We start from the raw sequence: 14,802 nt of genomic DNA on the forward strand, positions 1-14,802 counted from the left end.
TATAATGAAGTTTGTGAGCTCTTCAGCAGCAAGTCTCTCGATGGGAATGGGCAAACTCTAGTTTCTGCTCTGTGTATTTCCCGTAAGAGGACGACCGGTAACCCCCACATCTCTGGCAATCTTAGAGGGTAAAGAGGAGGAGGATTTCAGGGAGGAGAAGGGGGGACAGCAACTCTGCCACTTTCCTTTAAACCTGAGCATCTGTTGCTATGGAAACCCTGGAGCCTGATGCCAGAGCAACAGTAATTGTCACCCTCTGTCCCGATGCGGCCGCGCTGGGGGCAGCTGGGCCCCCGCCGCCCGCTCCCCCGGTTCCTACCCGTGCGCACCCCCGTGTCCTCCCCCCGCCCTGGGAGCGTTCGTTCGTTAGCGGCTGCCGGTTCTCCGGCCCCAATGAGCGGGGCCCAGCTCCCTCGCCCCAGGGCGGTCCCTGCGTCCGGTCCCGGGCCAGGATCCGGTGCCAGTCCGGTCAGTCCCGGCCCCAGGACCGCGCTTGTTGATCCCGGGACCGCGCAGCCGGAGCTGCTCCGGGCGGGTTTCCACAGAGGGGCGCTGGAGCACGTTTTAATGCAGCAAAAAAAGGGAATTAATCCAGAAATAGTGAGGGAGACAATTTACCGGATTCTTTTAAAACACGGCGACAACAACCTCCAAAAAAACCCTGCAACCCCCCTCCCTCCTCCTCCTCCTCTCCCCAGCCGTGAGGGTACGAGGTGGAGGGGACGGGGGCTAGGGACAGAGCCCGGCCCCGGGGCAGGGACAGGGGAGAGGCATCGCCCCCACTCCCAATGCCCCAGCCCCGGGCACACCGGCCTCCCGGCACCCCTCCAGCTACCGGTCCCGCCTCCCTCCTCTCCGCCTTGCCTTTCCCCTTCCCACCTCTTTTTCTCTCTCACGGCTGGCGATCAGGTGCCTGTTCCTTTTTTTTTTCCTTTTTTTTTTTTTTTCAAGTTGTTTCCCCGGGAAAAAAAAAAAAAAAAAGAAAAAAGGAAAAAGAAAAGGAAGGTGCCGAAAAGGAGATGATTGTAGAAGAGCCCTCCCTCCCTAGAAGAGCAACGTGCTTTGAATGAGGCTTCCCAGCCTCTTCCACTCCGTCTCACACACTCTGTCACTGCCTCTCGCTTGTGCACACTGTTGGTATGCGACCTCGGAGGCGACTGCTCCGCCACCTCTGCCTGGGGAGCCGCTGACAGCCAGCGATTGAGCCAGCCCCCCTTCTCTTTTTTTTTTTTTTTTTTCTCCTTTCTTCCCTCCCTTGCTTTTGCAAACACACACGCACACCCCCAAAGCACATTTCATGCTGATCCACTCAGGCGCCATTATCGGGGGTACGGGTACGTCTTCGTGGAGTGTTTTGGTTCTTTTTTTTTTTTTTTTTTTTTTTTTTTTTCCTTCCCAACACTGGATGGTGCAGCATTCCGGGGCCTGTGGTGTTACGGCTCGATTGCGTTTTATTCTTTATTTATCTGTCTTCTCTCTTCTCCTTCCGATTCTCTCCGGGTGCCGGTGCAGAGGAGCGGGGAACAGGATCCCTCGCTCTCCCTTCCGCTGATGTGGGACTGAGTCTCTCCCGCGTGTAGCATGCGGTAGCCAAAGAAGAAGAGAGGAGGGGGAGAAAAAAAAAAAAAAAGAGAGAGAGAGGAGAGAGGGAGAAGCACCTCTCTTTCCCTCCCTCCCCCTCGTTTCCCGCGGATTGACTTCATGGCTTCGCTGTACCAGCGGTTCAGCGGGAAGATCAACACCTCCCGCTCGTTCCCGGTTCCCCCCGAAGCGAGTCACCTCCTGGGCGCCCAGAGTAGCGAGGAAGACGGCGCTGCCGGCAAAACCCCGCGTCCATTGCAACAGGAAAGCAACCGGCCCCGCTTCCAGTACCAGCCGCGAAGTGACTGCGAGGAGGAGGATGTAAGCGCCGGTACCGTTCGCGTGGGGTTTTGGGTGTCCCTCCCCGTGGCCCCCTGTCCTGTGTGCCTCTCTTTCTTGCGGTTTGGCCACTCTTCTGAGGGGGTCTTGGCGCTTCTCTCCTGCCTCCGAAGTCCCGGGGATGGTACGGGACGCAGCCCGCGCCCAGCCGAGCCCGGGGCTCGCCCGCCCCCGCGCAGCCTCCGCATTTCCCCGCGGTACCGGACTCCTTGCGAGGCTCTGAGCTGCCACGGAGCAGGGCTGGGGGGCTCGGGGTCAGCGCCTTTGGAAACGGCGAGTGCCAGCTGCTCCGGCCATCTCCCCCCATGCGAGAAAACAAGACTTCCCTCCCCGCTCCTTTTTTTTTTTTTTTTTTAGTTCTTACTCCAGTTTTATCCTTTAACTCTCCCCCGGGGCAGAAGTCTTCCCCGTGTCCGTCCCTCGTCCCCCCTTGCTTTCCCGTCAACCTCCCCCCCAATCTGGCAGCGGGGAAACTTTTTAACCCTTGAGTGGCCGTTTCTGGGGCTCACTCTCCTTCTTTCCCCGCCGCCCCTGGGCAAGCTCCCACGGGGAAGGCGCAAACTTCGGTCGCGTACCTTCCGCTCCCGCGCTGCCTCCGAGAGCAGCGACTTCAAAGGGTGCATCTGCATATCGCCCTAGTTACGGGTGACTCACCCAGGGCGCTGGCTCGCTGCGGGGCCTGATGGAGTTAAACCTAGCTTGGGTTGATCGCGCCTGCTTCTTTGAGGGGGGGGAAAGAGAGGGTTTAGAAAGCGGGGAGGCGAAGAAGGGCCGGCGATAGGTCAAGCCTAGTGGCTGCCCATTGCTGGGTGATGGCAGGTTTGCAGACGGATTTAAGGGTGTTTTGCCTCTATGGGAGCAGACACAAGGGGATGCAAACGGCTGCAGTTGGGAATAACGTTTGTGTCGGTTAAAAATACTTCTTGCCTGGGTGGGACGCGTTAGGTTTTCAACGGGATTCAGCTCTGGCTCTGGGAGCCTTCCTAGGAAAGGCACTGCTTCAAGCCAAGACAGCAGGTCTGCCTTGCTCGGAGGAGAGAGTTGTGTTTGTGGGGAAACTTCCTCGGGTTATCTTTAGTTCCTCATCCCTTTTTTTCGTCCCTTTGTAAAAACTTTTGCAGCCCATAGAGCAAGTGCACTTTAGCCAGCGAAGAGGCCTAAACCTCCCCGAGGTGATGGCCATGCTGGTAGCCCCTAGGGACCAGCGGTGACAAGACCCTGGATTAACTCTTCCCTGTGACCTGCTGACCGGCAATGATCTTGGCGCTGCTGCTCCTTGGCCTCGGCCAGCGACGGGGGGGACCTGTCCCCGTGCCTGAGCACCCACGCCCACCCGTGACTCTTCCCCAGCGTTGCTGGGGACATGAGGCCCTTGTCGGCAGCATACTGGGCTGTAGGTGTCGCTATGAGTCAGCGGAGTGCTGCTGCCAGGGCTGGGCTTGGGCACATTTTCCTCATTGTTGGACTGTTTTAATTTTACTTTCCTGGATTTGGAGACAGCAGATGTCTGGAGCCGCTCCTCTGATCACCAGAAGCGCTGAGCTGAGAAGCAAAGGATGCAGTTTAGCATGTGCGAGTGATTTGTGCTGACAGGCTCCAAAATAATATTAATAAGGATAATGTTAAACTAACAAAAAGAGAGGGATTTTTTATTTTCTTTCTTTCTTTTTTTTTTTTCTTCTCTCCCCTCAGGGTTTGTGTGTGGGTGGAGGACATTGTTTTACGGTGGCCATCTGTAGAGGGAAAGGTGCCTGCCTGGGTGCCTCCTGCAATGAAGTGCAAAAAGCCTGGCCAGAAATATGGATTTGGGGTGACTTCTCAACGCACGTGGGCACCTCATGTGAATTATTTTTAAAGGGGGCAACGTGTCAAAAAGTTCAGTGGACCAAGTCGGGCAGTTCAAGAGTGCTCCCATCCGACAGAGAGTGGGCAGGCTGGGCTGGGGGTCTTCGGTGGAGAATCGCTTTGGTCGGAAGGATGGAGTCGTGACGAGAGCAGTGGAAATGGCCTTTAAAGAGTGCGTTGCTGGAGGAAGGGGCGCTGCCCGCGGGGGGCGGGGAGGTGGCGGCAGGGACTGGCTGAGTGGGGTGCGTGGAGCTGTCCGCGGTGCTGAACCAACACAGAGTTGGACTGGCAGAGCTGTCCGCGGTCCTGAACCCGCGGGGAGATGGGCCGGCGGAGCTGTCCGCGGCGCTGAACCCTGCCTGCCCCGGGCTGGACGGGGGAGCTGTCTGCGGTGCTGAACACGCCCAGGACCGGCGCCGAGGCGAGCTGGCGGCAGCCTCTTGCCCTTGGCGCTGGCGAGATTTCTCTCCCGCCCCCGGCGCTAGCAGGCAGGCTCGCCCGGGATGAGCTGATGTAACTCCGAGTACGAAATCCCCGAGGCAAAGGGAAAAGCGAGGCAGGCAGCAGGCAAGGACTATGGGAGAAGTGTAAGGAAGGCGGTTTGTTTGTGCAGGGTGCCAGGAGCATGTGCTGTTGGTTATAATGGGGAAGGGCTTAACAAGATAGCACTAGAAGCCCCTTTCTAACATGATTAGACTTCTGATTTCTGTTCTACACAAATATTATAGTTGGACATTCACGTTGTCTTTCATCTTTCAACATCGATCTAGTAGGAAAAGCCAGATCTTAAACGTATAGAAACAAAGTTTTGTTGCCTGACCACACTTGGAAATACCAAAACAAACCGGTGAATAAGACTATTCCGTTCCTAACTTTGTCATGTGATTAATAATCACGAGAGAACTGAAGGGGTTTTTTTATAGGTTACTGATGATGACTTTCCCTATTGAAATCTGTGTGCTGCATTCAGTACTGTATTTTCAAGCATAAGTATAGATTTCGATGCAGTGAAAACAGAGGGAAAGGCAGGATCTTGCCTTTGAAGGTCACAGTACTGTTAGTAAGCATTCTGTTCTTTAGAAGTGCTACTGGTGGAAAAATACTAGATGAAACCTATATGAAGCTAAAGAGGAAGCAGTAACTTTGTAACAGACGAAATCTAAACCAAAGACAATCATGTTTTAATATGACAACTGCTCAATTCACTTTACAGCCACCTTTGAATTGGACTTGAGAACATTGTTTTTGTGACATGAAAGTATGGCAAAGCAGTAGTCACAACATTCTTTAGTATTTTAACAAGTTTTTATTGTGTTTCAAATCATGGTGCATATAGAAGAAAATATATATAGTAGACCTAACTAATGAACAAAACCTGGGTTAAATATTGTGAAATTTTCCACATTAAATATTAGCTTGATGAGACAATCACGTTATTTATGGGAGGAGTAGTGAGGAAGCTAGGTCCTGTATAAATGATCCCAGAAAACCACTTCGCAGTTGGCTCTGTGGCAGTACGGATACTGAAGTTAATTACTGTAGCAGCTGTAAACAAAACTCTGATGGAATTTTTGCTTTGTTATAGGATTACCCTTTCACTACCTTAATTTAGTTGTGGGGAAATAACTGTGAAGACTCTTAGTAAAATCTAGTGTGGTGGTATGGCAGATTATGAAGAATTTTGGTAACATAAATCTCCTTTTTAGATTGATGAGGTTACTGCTTTCCATATTGTACTGTGGAAAGGATTTTCTCCTAGATGTTGACTTGAATTTTTTTTTTTTGCTATAAAATAGAGCTGCTTCATCTTTTTCCAAGCTTTTTCTTTGGCATCACAGTGATTAATGAGTTTAATTTTTGCAGGCAACTGCCAGGAGGTGCTGAGTAAGATGTATCATGCTGATTGTGTATAACCCCGCTCCTTTTAATTACTGGGATGATAACAATGCATTAATCAGGTGCATAAGAAATTCAGCACTTTTCTCTAACACAGAGTATTGATCTATTTTATAAGACACTGACTATAAAATGATGATCACAGAAGTCCTTTTTAAATTAAATTTGCTATGATAAGTTATGTGTTAAAAGTATTGAACCTTCTGCTGAAACATCATAAAATTTTTCTATGTAAAGAGCCACATGCTAAATTCTTACAAGTTCATTACTTACCCAAAACTCCTATTGGCTTTAATAGGAGACTTAATCCTATAAAAATGGCCAGACCCAAAGTAAAAATCTTTCATTACTGTGAACATTGTTTCCATAACTGAATTCTAAATATTTCTTTATTTTCTGCATTTGCTTAAAACTATATTTGGCCATATATTATACTTCACTAGTTTTGCAGTTGGTTATTCAGGCTGCTTTACGTTTTGAGAAATTTTTTATTCCAATAGAAATAGCGATAATTTTTAAATGCTTCAGTAGAACTGTGTTTCCTGCTTGAATAAATGAAGGATTAAATAAATAAAATATAATTTGCTAATACAATGAGTCTGAGAAAGTAAGAATCGAAGTTATTAGTGTAAAAAAATATAATTTGATACGTCAGACTTGCTGTTGCATGTAATTGAAAGTGTTAATTTTCGGCTCATTATTTGTCTAATGGGAACAGGTATTGCCTCCTAGAAATGTGTGTCAAGGACAGTGTTTCAGAAAGGCTAGGGCCTGAGTTGCAGACAACAGGCATTTAAGAAGTGGTGTGGTCTTTTCCCAAAGAGATGAGTGATTTGATTGTATGGAAGGGTTTGTAGGACTGCAGGAATCACAACATTACTGTAAGATATAGTAATTTGAATTGTAACCAGAAGTCTATCTACAGATCTGAACTGCTGTACTTATTGACAGAAACTATTGTTTATGTCTGTAAGAGTCCCTTCTGCATCTTCTTGGTGGGTTCTTGGATGCTAAACTCAGTTATCCTACAGTCATTAAGATATAGAGAGCTGGGACTGGTTCTTTCAATGGAAATAGTTAGAACCTACTGACATTCTGTAAGCTCACCTTTTGAAATTAATACAAATTATAGCTTATTTCCTTCAAAAGAAATTGTTATAAACCTCATAAAAATAATGGGTTTTATTTGCATGGAAGCTCATAATATATTTTGTGATTACTGAGTAATGACACTCTGATCTGGAGGTGTTATGGTTTTTCTACTTTACTTTATGCCTGTATTTAGAATTAAACCACCTTATGATATTTGCTACCAGTTCAAAATCAGCCTCTGTTTCTACAGTCTTTACTAGCCATGATGATGATGCATGCACTCAAAAAAAATCTGTTACGGAGAATGTATTTTTAAGTATTCAGGAATAGCTGTGTGAAGAGGCTGAATTATCTCTTTAGTAGTAGGGAACTATACAGTGAGTTGGGATACCTCAGGCAGAGTACTTAGCTCATGTTATTTCTCTCGAGCTAGTAGCTCAAGTGCAGAAAGAAGAGACAGAGCAGCTTGTGTCGGTTTCCAAGGGGCTTTCAAAGACACAGGGAGTGGGGAAAAAAAAATAAATCTATGACTATGTGCTGCTCTCCATTCTTCTGTATATTTTTGTTTCAGAAATGGCCGGAAAGAAGACAGTTTTTAGGGTGTCCCATCACAGCTTTGAAAATGCTCTTTGTAAGTCAGAAGATTTTGTCCCTTGAAATAAAAACCTTGACGTTAATTTGAGCTGATATATTTATGCTATTAAAGTTCATTAACTGCAAGTTGATTTTACCGTAATTTTTGCCTGATCTGCTGGATGGTTCCCAGCACGTTGCTGTGATGTATGTGCGTTTTCATCCTGTGACCAAGGGATGGCAGCGTGACTTGATTACGCTGTTTCTGTAGAGCACTTGGCATGTCATTGCTTTTCTAGTAAAACACCAACCAACCATTTGTTTACATGCTCATATGTACACGTGAGAGTTATTTTCAATTCCTTAGTGCTTTCTTTAGGTTTGATTAACTTGATGACAATTTGGCGACTCTCCTTTTCACCATCAGGGAGAAATATTTGTTTTCAAAGCTCATTGAGAAATGGTTCAACAACAGTGTTAAAGAGTCCCATATTCAAGCATGGAGGAAGGAGGGGAGAAACAAATCCTTCTTCTAAGTGAATGTTTTTCTTTTTTCTGCCAAAGGAAAACAAAACCCAGCCTTTCCTCAGTAGCCTCTTGCGCTCATACTGGGTTGTGATATGGTGAAAATTTTCAAAAGTATACACAGATAATTTAGGTTTGTAAATTCACGGGTTTTGAATAGTGATTTGTGGTCAAATCAAAAAATATGTTCTGGAATCTAATTCCTAGTTAGGTGCATAAATACTCATTTTGGATCAGGTTCTTACTGCACCTTTGAAAATGTTATCTGTATTCATTAAATTGTGGGTATTTGGTAACAATGAGATACAGTGTGAGCGAGTTAACTGAGTTAAAACATATTTTGCATCTGTGCATTAGTCTATATGAAGAGATCGAGCGTGCCCTATCCTTTACTGCCAATATGTATCTAAAAATCAGAGTAAGGCATGGGCACATGCATGGTTTGCAGCATAAAGCAGTGCAGAAGGGACCACAGCAGTGTAGTGGTACAATCCAGTAAGGTGTGTTGAAGGGTGAATGGGCTTTTTGTGGAGTGGAAAGTTGTGAGCCCTTCACAACTTTTCTACCTGTAGAGTGTTTGGGAATCTTCATTTCCCACATTCAGCTAGAGTTTTAGTTATTTCTCAGATTTTCAGCACTTCAATTTGGAGATCTTTCATACTTTGTTTTGTTACAATAGCACTTGCAAGTCTTACCAAAGATCACAGCAAAGATTCACGCAGTTTTTAAGCCTCGGGAAACTTGTAATGTGGAGCCAGGGAGAGAGGAAGAGAGGGGCCTGATATTCATCCACATTGAAAGCAGTAAGTTTAAGCAAAGCTAATGGGGTGTGTGAGGCAATGTGAAAAAGGTCGATAATGTGAACCGCTGCTGATGAGATCTTACCAGATTTCCATTGAGCATATTTTTAATTGCTTATCACCTGCGTAGTGTAAATTATTTTCCTCTAAACAAGGAGCTAGTTAGTAGAGCTCTGCTATTACATAGATTCTTCCACAGGTTGCTGTCTCTATGCCTTTAAAAACCACATATAACATTATTATCTTTACTTTGCAGGTGGAAAATCAGAGGCTGAGTTGACACATTGTCTCATAGACGGTGCATCTCAGCTCTACGGAAGTGACAGTTTGCTGTGGCTCAGCCCTGTGAGCTATTCCAGCTTCTGGTCCTGGGCTGCAGGGGCTTTAAAACCAAAAATTATTCCAGTTGCCACCAAGGATATTCTTATAGGTGTAAAACTAATTGTGAAGTGCAGCACATTTAAGTCTTTGCTGTATCTAGTATTCATTAGTAACAATTTTCATGTGACATTTGAAGTGTCTGATGTTTTCCTCTAGCTGTTCAAGGGTTTGGAGCTTGCTTTGAGAGGGGGGAGATTTAAAGCATCCAAAAGGAAAGATAACAGTATCTTAATACTTTCATTATATAATATTTTGGGGGATGTGGATTTTTTTTTCTTTTTTTTTTTTCTTTCTGTATTTGTCAACAGCATCTGCTCCAGCATTTCAAGTAAATTTCACTCTAGGCAAACCTCAAAAGCAAATGCAAATTTCTCCCCAGGCTTGCTATCTTGGATGTACAGAGCTACAAGAAATGCAAAAGCAGCAATGGGAAATGCCTGCTAACCTCAGCTTTAGTTATACCACAGTCATTAATTTTAAAGTGTTTATGACAAAAGTGTGTATGTTTCCTTATTTTCCATTAAAATGAGCCCCAACTCTCTATAAAAGAAAGTAGCTGTGGTATTTTGGTTAGGGGAGAAGTGAAACCCATGGAGACTGAGCATGTTACTGCAGCCTCCAAACCATAGATCTGAAGACACTTGGTGAGTGCAGCCAGCAGCAGGTTTACGCAGAATCCCTGTGCCTGCTGCTTTCCTCCCATTCTGGCAGAGGCAGAGGGAGAATCGTGTCCAGCATCTGGGCAGTAGCGGGAGGCCTGATTCTGCCTATTGTATGAGCAGTGGTTTGTAGAGCCCAATCATGTTGAGTTTGTGTCTGTAAAGATGAATTCAGGTATCCTGCAGTGCTTCTTGCTAATGTGGACTAAAAAAGACTTGTATCTATAAAGCCAGCCTTTGGTGAAAGAAAAAATATGAACTGCTGGCAGTAGCAAACCAGATATTTAGGCTTGTGCCAGGGTCATAGAAAAGCAATCTGGTGGCAGCTGCTGCTACTGCTGGCACGTAGGGTGGTATGGGAGGTGGCTCTGGGGTCGATAGCTCTTCCCGTTTGCTCCCAAGACCTCCTTAAGAGCAATAAAGGCTGCAAACATAGCTCAGCCTTTCCTCATTTCATTTCCCCAGCCCTACCTCATGGGAGAAAAACTCAGTTTTGTTTGCATTGCCGGGAAGCCATGAGTCAGTTCTTCCTCCCTGTCTAGCAGGTACCTTATCTCTCTCTGGTGCCTAGACATGGATCTTCCAGCAAAAGCCTCAGATGGCTCCTCTCCAGCCGCTTCACAGTGACATGCCCTCTGGCATTGCAAAGTGCAAGTTTCAGCTGCTGCCTGTCTCCCCTGCTCTCCTCTCAGGACAGGCAGGTCAGGTTATCTCATATTCCAGAGGAACACAAGGAGCCTTCAGCAGAGAGGAAAGAGGATGTTGGGATCTGCTTTAAATAGTGCTTGACCTCTTGCATAAGAGACTGATTGTCCCAAGATAAGTTTATTGCATACACAGCTCTGAGATTTGCACAGATTGCTCGTGGGATTATGTTTCATGTGACGGTAGAATCCTATCTTTATTTGTTTGTCATTTATTGCTAAATCCCTCCTCGTGTTTCTGGATAATCTATATCAAATATGGTTTGGTTTTGCTTTTGTTTTTTTTTCCTATTTCCTTTAGGTGCCAGAAAGCAGAGGTAATATTTAAAAGACCAAGCGTCTATCACTTTGTTGATAGGGAAGCTGTAGAAATCAACAATGCTGTTGCCATAGAGACATAAATGGTTTATAGTGAACCAAAGATTTCCACTTTTACTAGTCTTCCTGCTAGACATACTGAATGTAAGCACTTTATTGATACAGTTCCTATGTCTGTTCTATATTAACTTTTGTTAAAAAAAAAAAAATTGAACATTTGTAATCCCAGATACAAGAGGAGGCACCTGGAGAAAACACTGAAGGTATTACAGTGCTTCACAACGGTGTCTCTAATAAAACCGGTGCTGTTGAAGCAGCTGCTTTGTTCTATTGTGAACTGCAGCACAAACATCTCTTGTCAAAACATGTAAAGTGATTTGTTGCAAACAAGAGTAATTAATAAAGACTGACATAGCCAAGGTTTAGGATCACAGTAACCTGATCTATTGTACTTGCCTTGATTATACTCTCTGTTTTTGAATTCTGCATGCTTGGAAGAGGCTTCTTCAAGGAGTGAGTTATTCTCACTGATTTCTGGGCACATTTTTATACCTTCTGCTTGAGGTGGCATGGATCTGTGGTAGAGCATTGGAATGATTGTTAGGGAAGTCTTGTCATTCCTGGGTCTGCCACTGACCTGCTGAGTGTCCTTCAGCTAGTTAGTTATCTATGTGGGGCAGGACCTGCATCTGTTGGATACCATAAAGGAGTCAAGGCCGTGACTTCATTTGTGGCTTTGCTGTGGTGGTGCAGAATTAAAACATTTCTGCATTTGGCCTAAAGCTTTGGGCTATAAAGAACCCATAGAAACATGAGATTATTAATAATTAGCAGTGTGGTCATTAATTCTGACAGTAGCAACATTTGTGGGAGCATGGCTAATAACCAAAACAGACCGAATTGTGCTTGTTTATGGTGGGCTAAAGGTCTCTCTCATTACAATGTTTCACAGGCAGTGCCAGGAGCTGATAATCACTATAATGCACATTTTTCTTTTAGCTAAGAAAAGCTAATAAGCATCTGTAGTTTTGAAAATGTCAGATTGAGCCAAAGTGCATGCAATTAGATAAGGATAATGTAGCAGATAATAAGAAGATACATAATGCTGGATGAGCAGTTATCAGACTATTGTGCTTTGGCTGCTAAAGTGCTATGTGTCGTAAAAAAGAAAGTGGTTGTTGGTTGAGGGAAAACATGCCACAAGTTGTCAGAGACAGAAATGTGAGCTAATGTGGTAAAGTGACAAGGTTAGTCCTGGGGGAGTATAAACATGCATGTCAGGCTCTTGATAGATGGAAGGGTTGTCTGGGTTAAATGTCATGTACTCAGGAAGGTGGGAAGGGCCACTGAGTAAAAAAAAAAGGAAGCAAATGTGGAAAGGAAGATGGGCATAATGGAGTCATTTGTCGTTACTGTCTCTAAGATCTCTTTTATTTTTTTTCCTGTTTTCAGAGACTGTCTTGTGTGTGTGGTGTCCGGGCTATTCTGCCGGCTATACTTTGTTAAAATCTTTCTGAGACAACTTCTTTGCCCAAAAGGAGATACAGCCATGATTAAGAGACTGGATGTGAATTTTCAAGCAGTGTCCTCACTTTAATTTGCAACTGGGGAAAAGAATGAGGCAGACTCCAAAAGCAAGAGAAAACAGCAGGAGCAAAAACCAGACAATGGAGGGAAAGTAGAAAGAGGAAAGCTGTGATGCACAGAATGGGATGCCAGCTCTGATACTGGAAATAAAGGAATTTTGCCTTTGCTATAGGGCAAAAATATTTCCTGTGGCTCAGACAGAATATTCCACATTTTCCCTTTCCTCTTACTTAGCCTAATCCAGGAACTAGCTCTGGGCAGGAGGGCAGGTTCTCCCTAATCTGGGAGAAGAGGATTTTTTATCTTCTATTTTTTTTTCCTGAAATGTCTTTCCCACCCTTATCCCACCTCTGGTGAAATGTTCTGATGTCCCCAGAGGGGAGAGGTTGGAAGCCATTTCTCCCATATTTTGATTCCAGGGTAACTTTTACAAATGTTTTTTCTTTTTAGGATGCACCAAGTATTTAATATTTGTATAAAATACCTGACAGAAAAGCAAGTTGTATACAGTTTTTATCCTCTCCTCTTCTGTAATTATTTGTCCTTAGGAAGATATTCTATAAATACTTAATTAGTGTCCAATTATGTAGCATTACAGCTGCAATCTCAGAAAAAAACTCGTATTGTCATTATGAAATGTTTGCCTTGCAGATAACAAATCCAAGGTATATTTAGACACTTAAAAAACATTGCACATTCCCATTTCAATTCTACACCAGAATATATCCTTTTTTTTTGGTGTAACTTCAAGCTAGATTAACAGTGTTTGTAGTACAGGGTTGTAGGGAAGCATGTATTTGATACATGTGTTTGGAAAGGTCTCAAGCCCAATCTCCTTGTATCCCCGCGCCTTCACTTACAGACAGGAGCTGAGAGTTTCCCATGCTGTCACCATCCAGTGCAGTGCAGTGCTCCTACACTGAGTGACATGCTTGCAGTTACATGGCTTTTTGGGCTGAGTCTTTGTCTTTCCTGACCCTTCACCATTGTGTGTGGCTGCTCAGCTAGAAGATCTGTAACTGAAAAGCACATTTTCTATATCCTTTCTTTCTTACATTCAGTCATTCTGGGAGACTCTCGTCCAGGTCTATCAATGTGGATTTGCAAGAATGGAGTTCATGGCATGGGCTTGGATCAGGCTTCTGCAATGAAAGCTTACAGAAAGCATCACTGAAACGTTTACTGTCTGTAAGCATTTAAGCCCAGGGTGGGTTGAAATTCTCTTCCTATGAATGTTCAGGGAAGGTCATTTAGCACATTTCCAGGTTGCAAATTCAGAGCATGTGTAAACATGGCTAAAAGGATTACTTTTGTGGTTGAATTTTTTGGTTTGTTTTTACAGTTCTGTCAATAGCAAATCATGTGCTCCTCAATAAGCTGTTCCTCTCCAGGTGTTGGACAAACTTCATATTAGAGGAGGGGGAGAAGAGATGAAATCAACTGTCTTCTCTCATGTTGGGTCATGAGGGAATACCGTCTTTCTCTCACACATACAAGGATGCTCATAGCACCTGTACAGCTCTGTAGAGGCACTCTCCTTTTTTGGATGAGCTAGAAAGAAGTGCTTCACAGGACTAGAGAGAGAAGGTGAAGGTTAGGAGCAAGGTTAAAGTCAGTTTAATCTCACTCTGTAAATCTGCATATGAAATCCCTCAAATTACAACCATGTTTCTTCACTGTTTCTTCCTGTCTGTGCTAAACTGAAGCTCTTCTGGAAGTGGGGATTTGGCAGATAGCACAATGCTATTGGGCTGGAAAGATACGCGAGAATGCCATAGTCAGCTTTTTAACTGTGCAGTTTAGTATAAAATGTAGGGAGCTGCAGTGTGAATCAGAGGATTGAATTTTCTCTAAAATTTCCACAAAAGGCTCCTCTTTTGCTAAAGACAGATTGTGCCAGTCCAGCCTGAAAAACTGTAATTTAATTTGAAAGCACCGTTCTGCATTCCTTTCACCCCATCTCGATTGGTGATGAGCCATAAAATTTCTCTGTGGTCCACTGGAGTTCAATAGATGAGAATTTTCTAACTTCATAAAATGATTAAAAACACTCCAAAAGTATATTATTAGCAAGGCTTCTGTGAGACAACTCAATCAGCAGGCTTCAGGTGCCTTTTTGAAAGGTTTGGTGAGCGTTGTTTGAATGGCAGATTGCTGAGATAGATATTAATTGAGGGAAAGACTAATAAAATGCCAGGCTTTATCCTTAAAGTAACTTCAAGAAAAAATGATAGTGCATGTGTGTGACAGAGGTTTGTCTGGTTTGCCCCAGTGCCATGTAGATGAATTGTACAATGATCAGTGTCTCTAGCAGTGATGAGATCTGTGTGGTTTGTTTTGGCAGCAGCTCACTCCTGTGTTTTTCTTTAACTCAGTGCCTCGGACAGCACTGGAAAGCAGGAAGGAGTTGATTGGTTTTATGTGCACTGCCTGTATCTCATCTAGAAAACTCATCTCCTCCAGCATGCTGTAACATAAAACAAAAACTGAATCCACTTTCAT

At 44.5% G+C, this 14,802-nt stretch overlaps 1 protein-coding gene across 2 annotated transcripts in view; it reads left to right on the forward strand.

The window, feature by feature from the left end:
• DPP6 (dipeptidyl peptidase like 6) overlaps window positions 1-14,802 on the forward strand; it is a 508,132-nt gene that overhangs the window by 85,602 nt on the left and 407,728 nt on the right. Inside the window, exon 1 of one of the 2 annotated variants that reach the window (XM_086741830.1) lies at window positions 1,524-1,902. The exons of the other annotated variant lie outside the window; for it this stretch is intronic. Coding sequence (XP_086597956.1) covers window positions 1,702-1,902 — 201 coding nt within the window. The 5' untranslated portion in view covers window positions 1,524-1,701. Of the gene's footprint in view, window positions 1-1,523; window positions 1,903-14,802 lie in introns of those variants that run through there. 2 annotated transcript variants of the gene reach the window in all.

Source organism: Chlamydotis macqueenii, chromosome 2 (genome assembly GCF_036417535.1).
Source record: "Chlamydotis macqueenii isolate bChlMac1 chromosome 2, bChlMac1.mat, whole genome shotgun sequence".
Taxonomy (NCBI): domain Eukaryota; kingdom Metazoa; phylum Chordata; class Aves; order Otidiformes; family Otididae; genus Chlamydotis; species Chlamydotis macqueenii.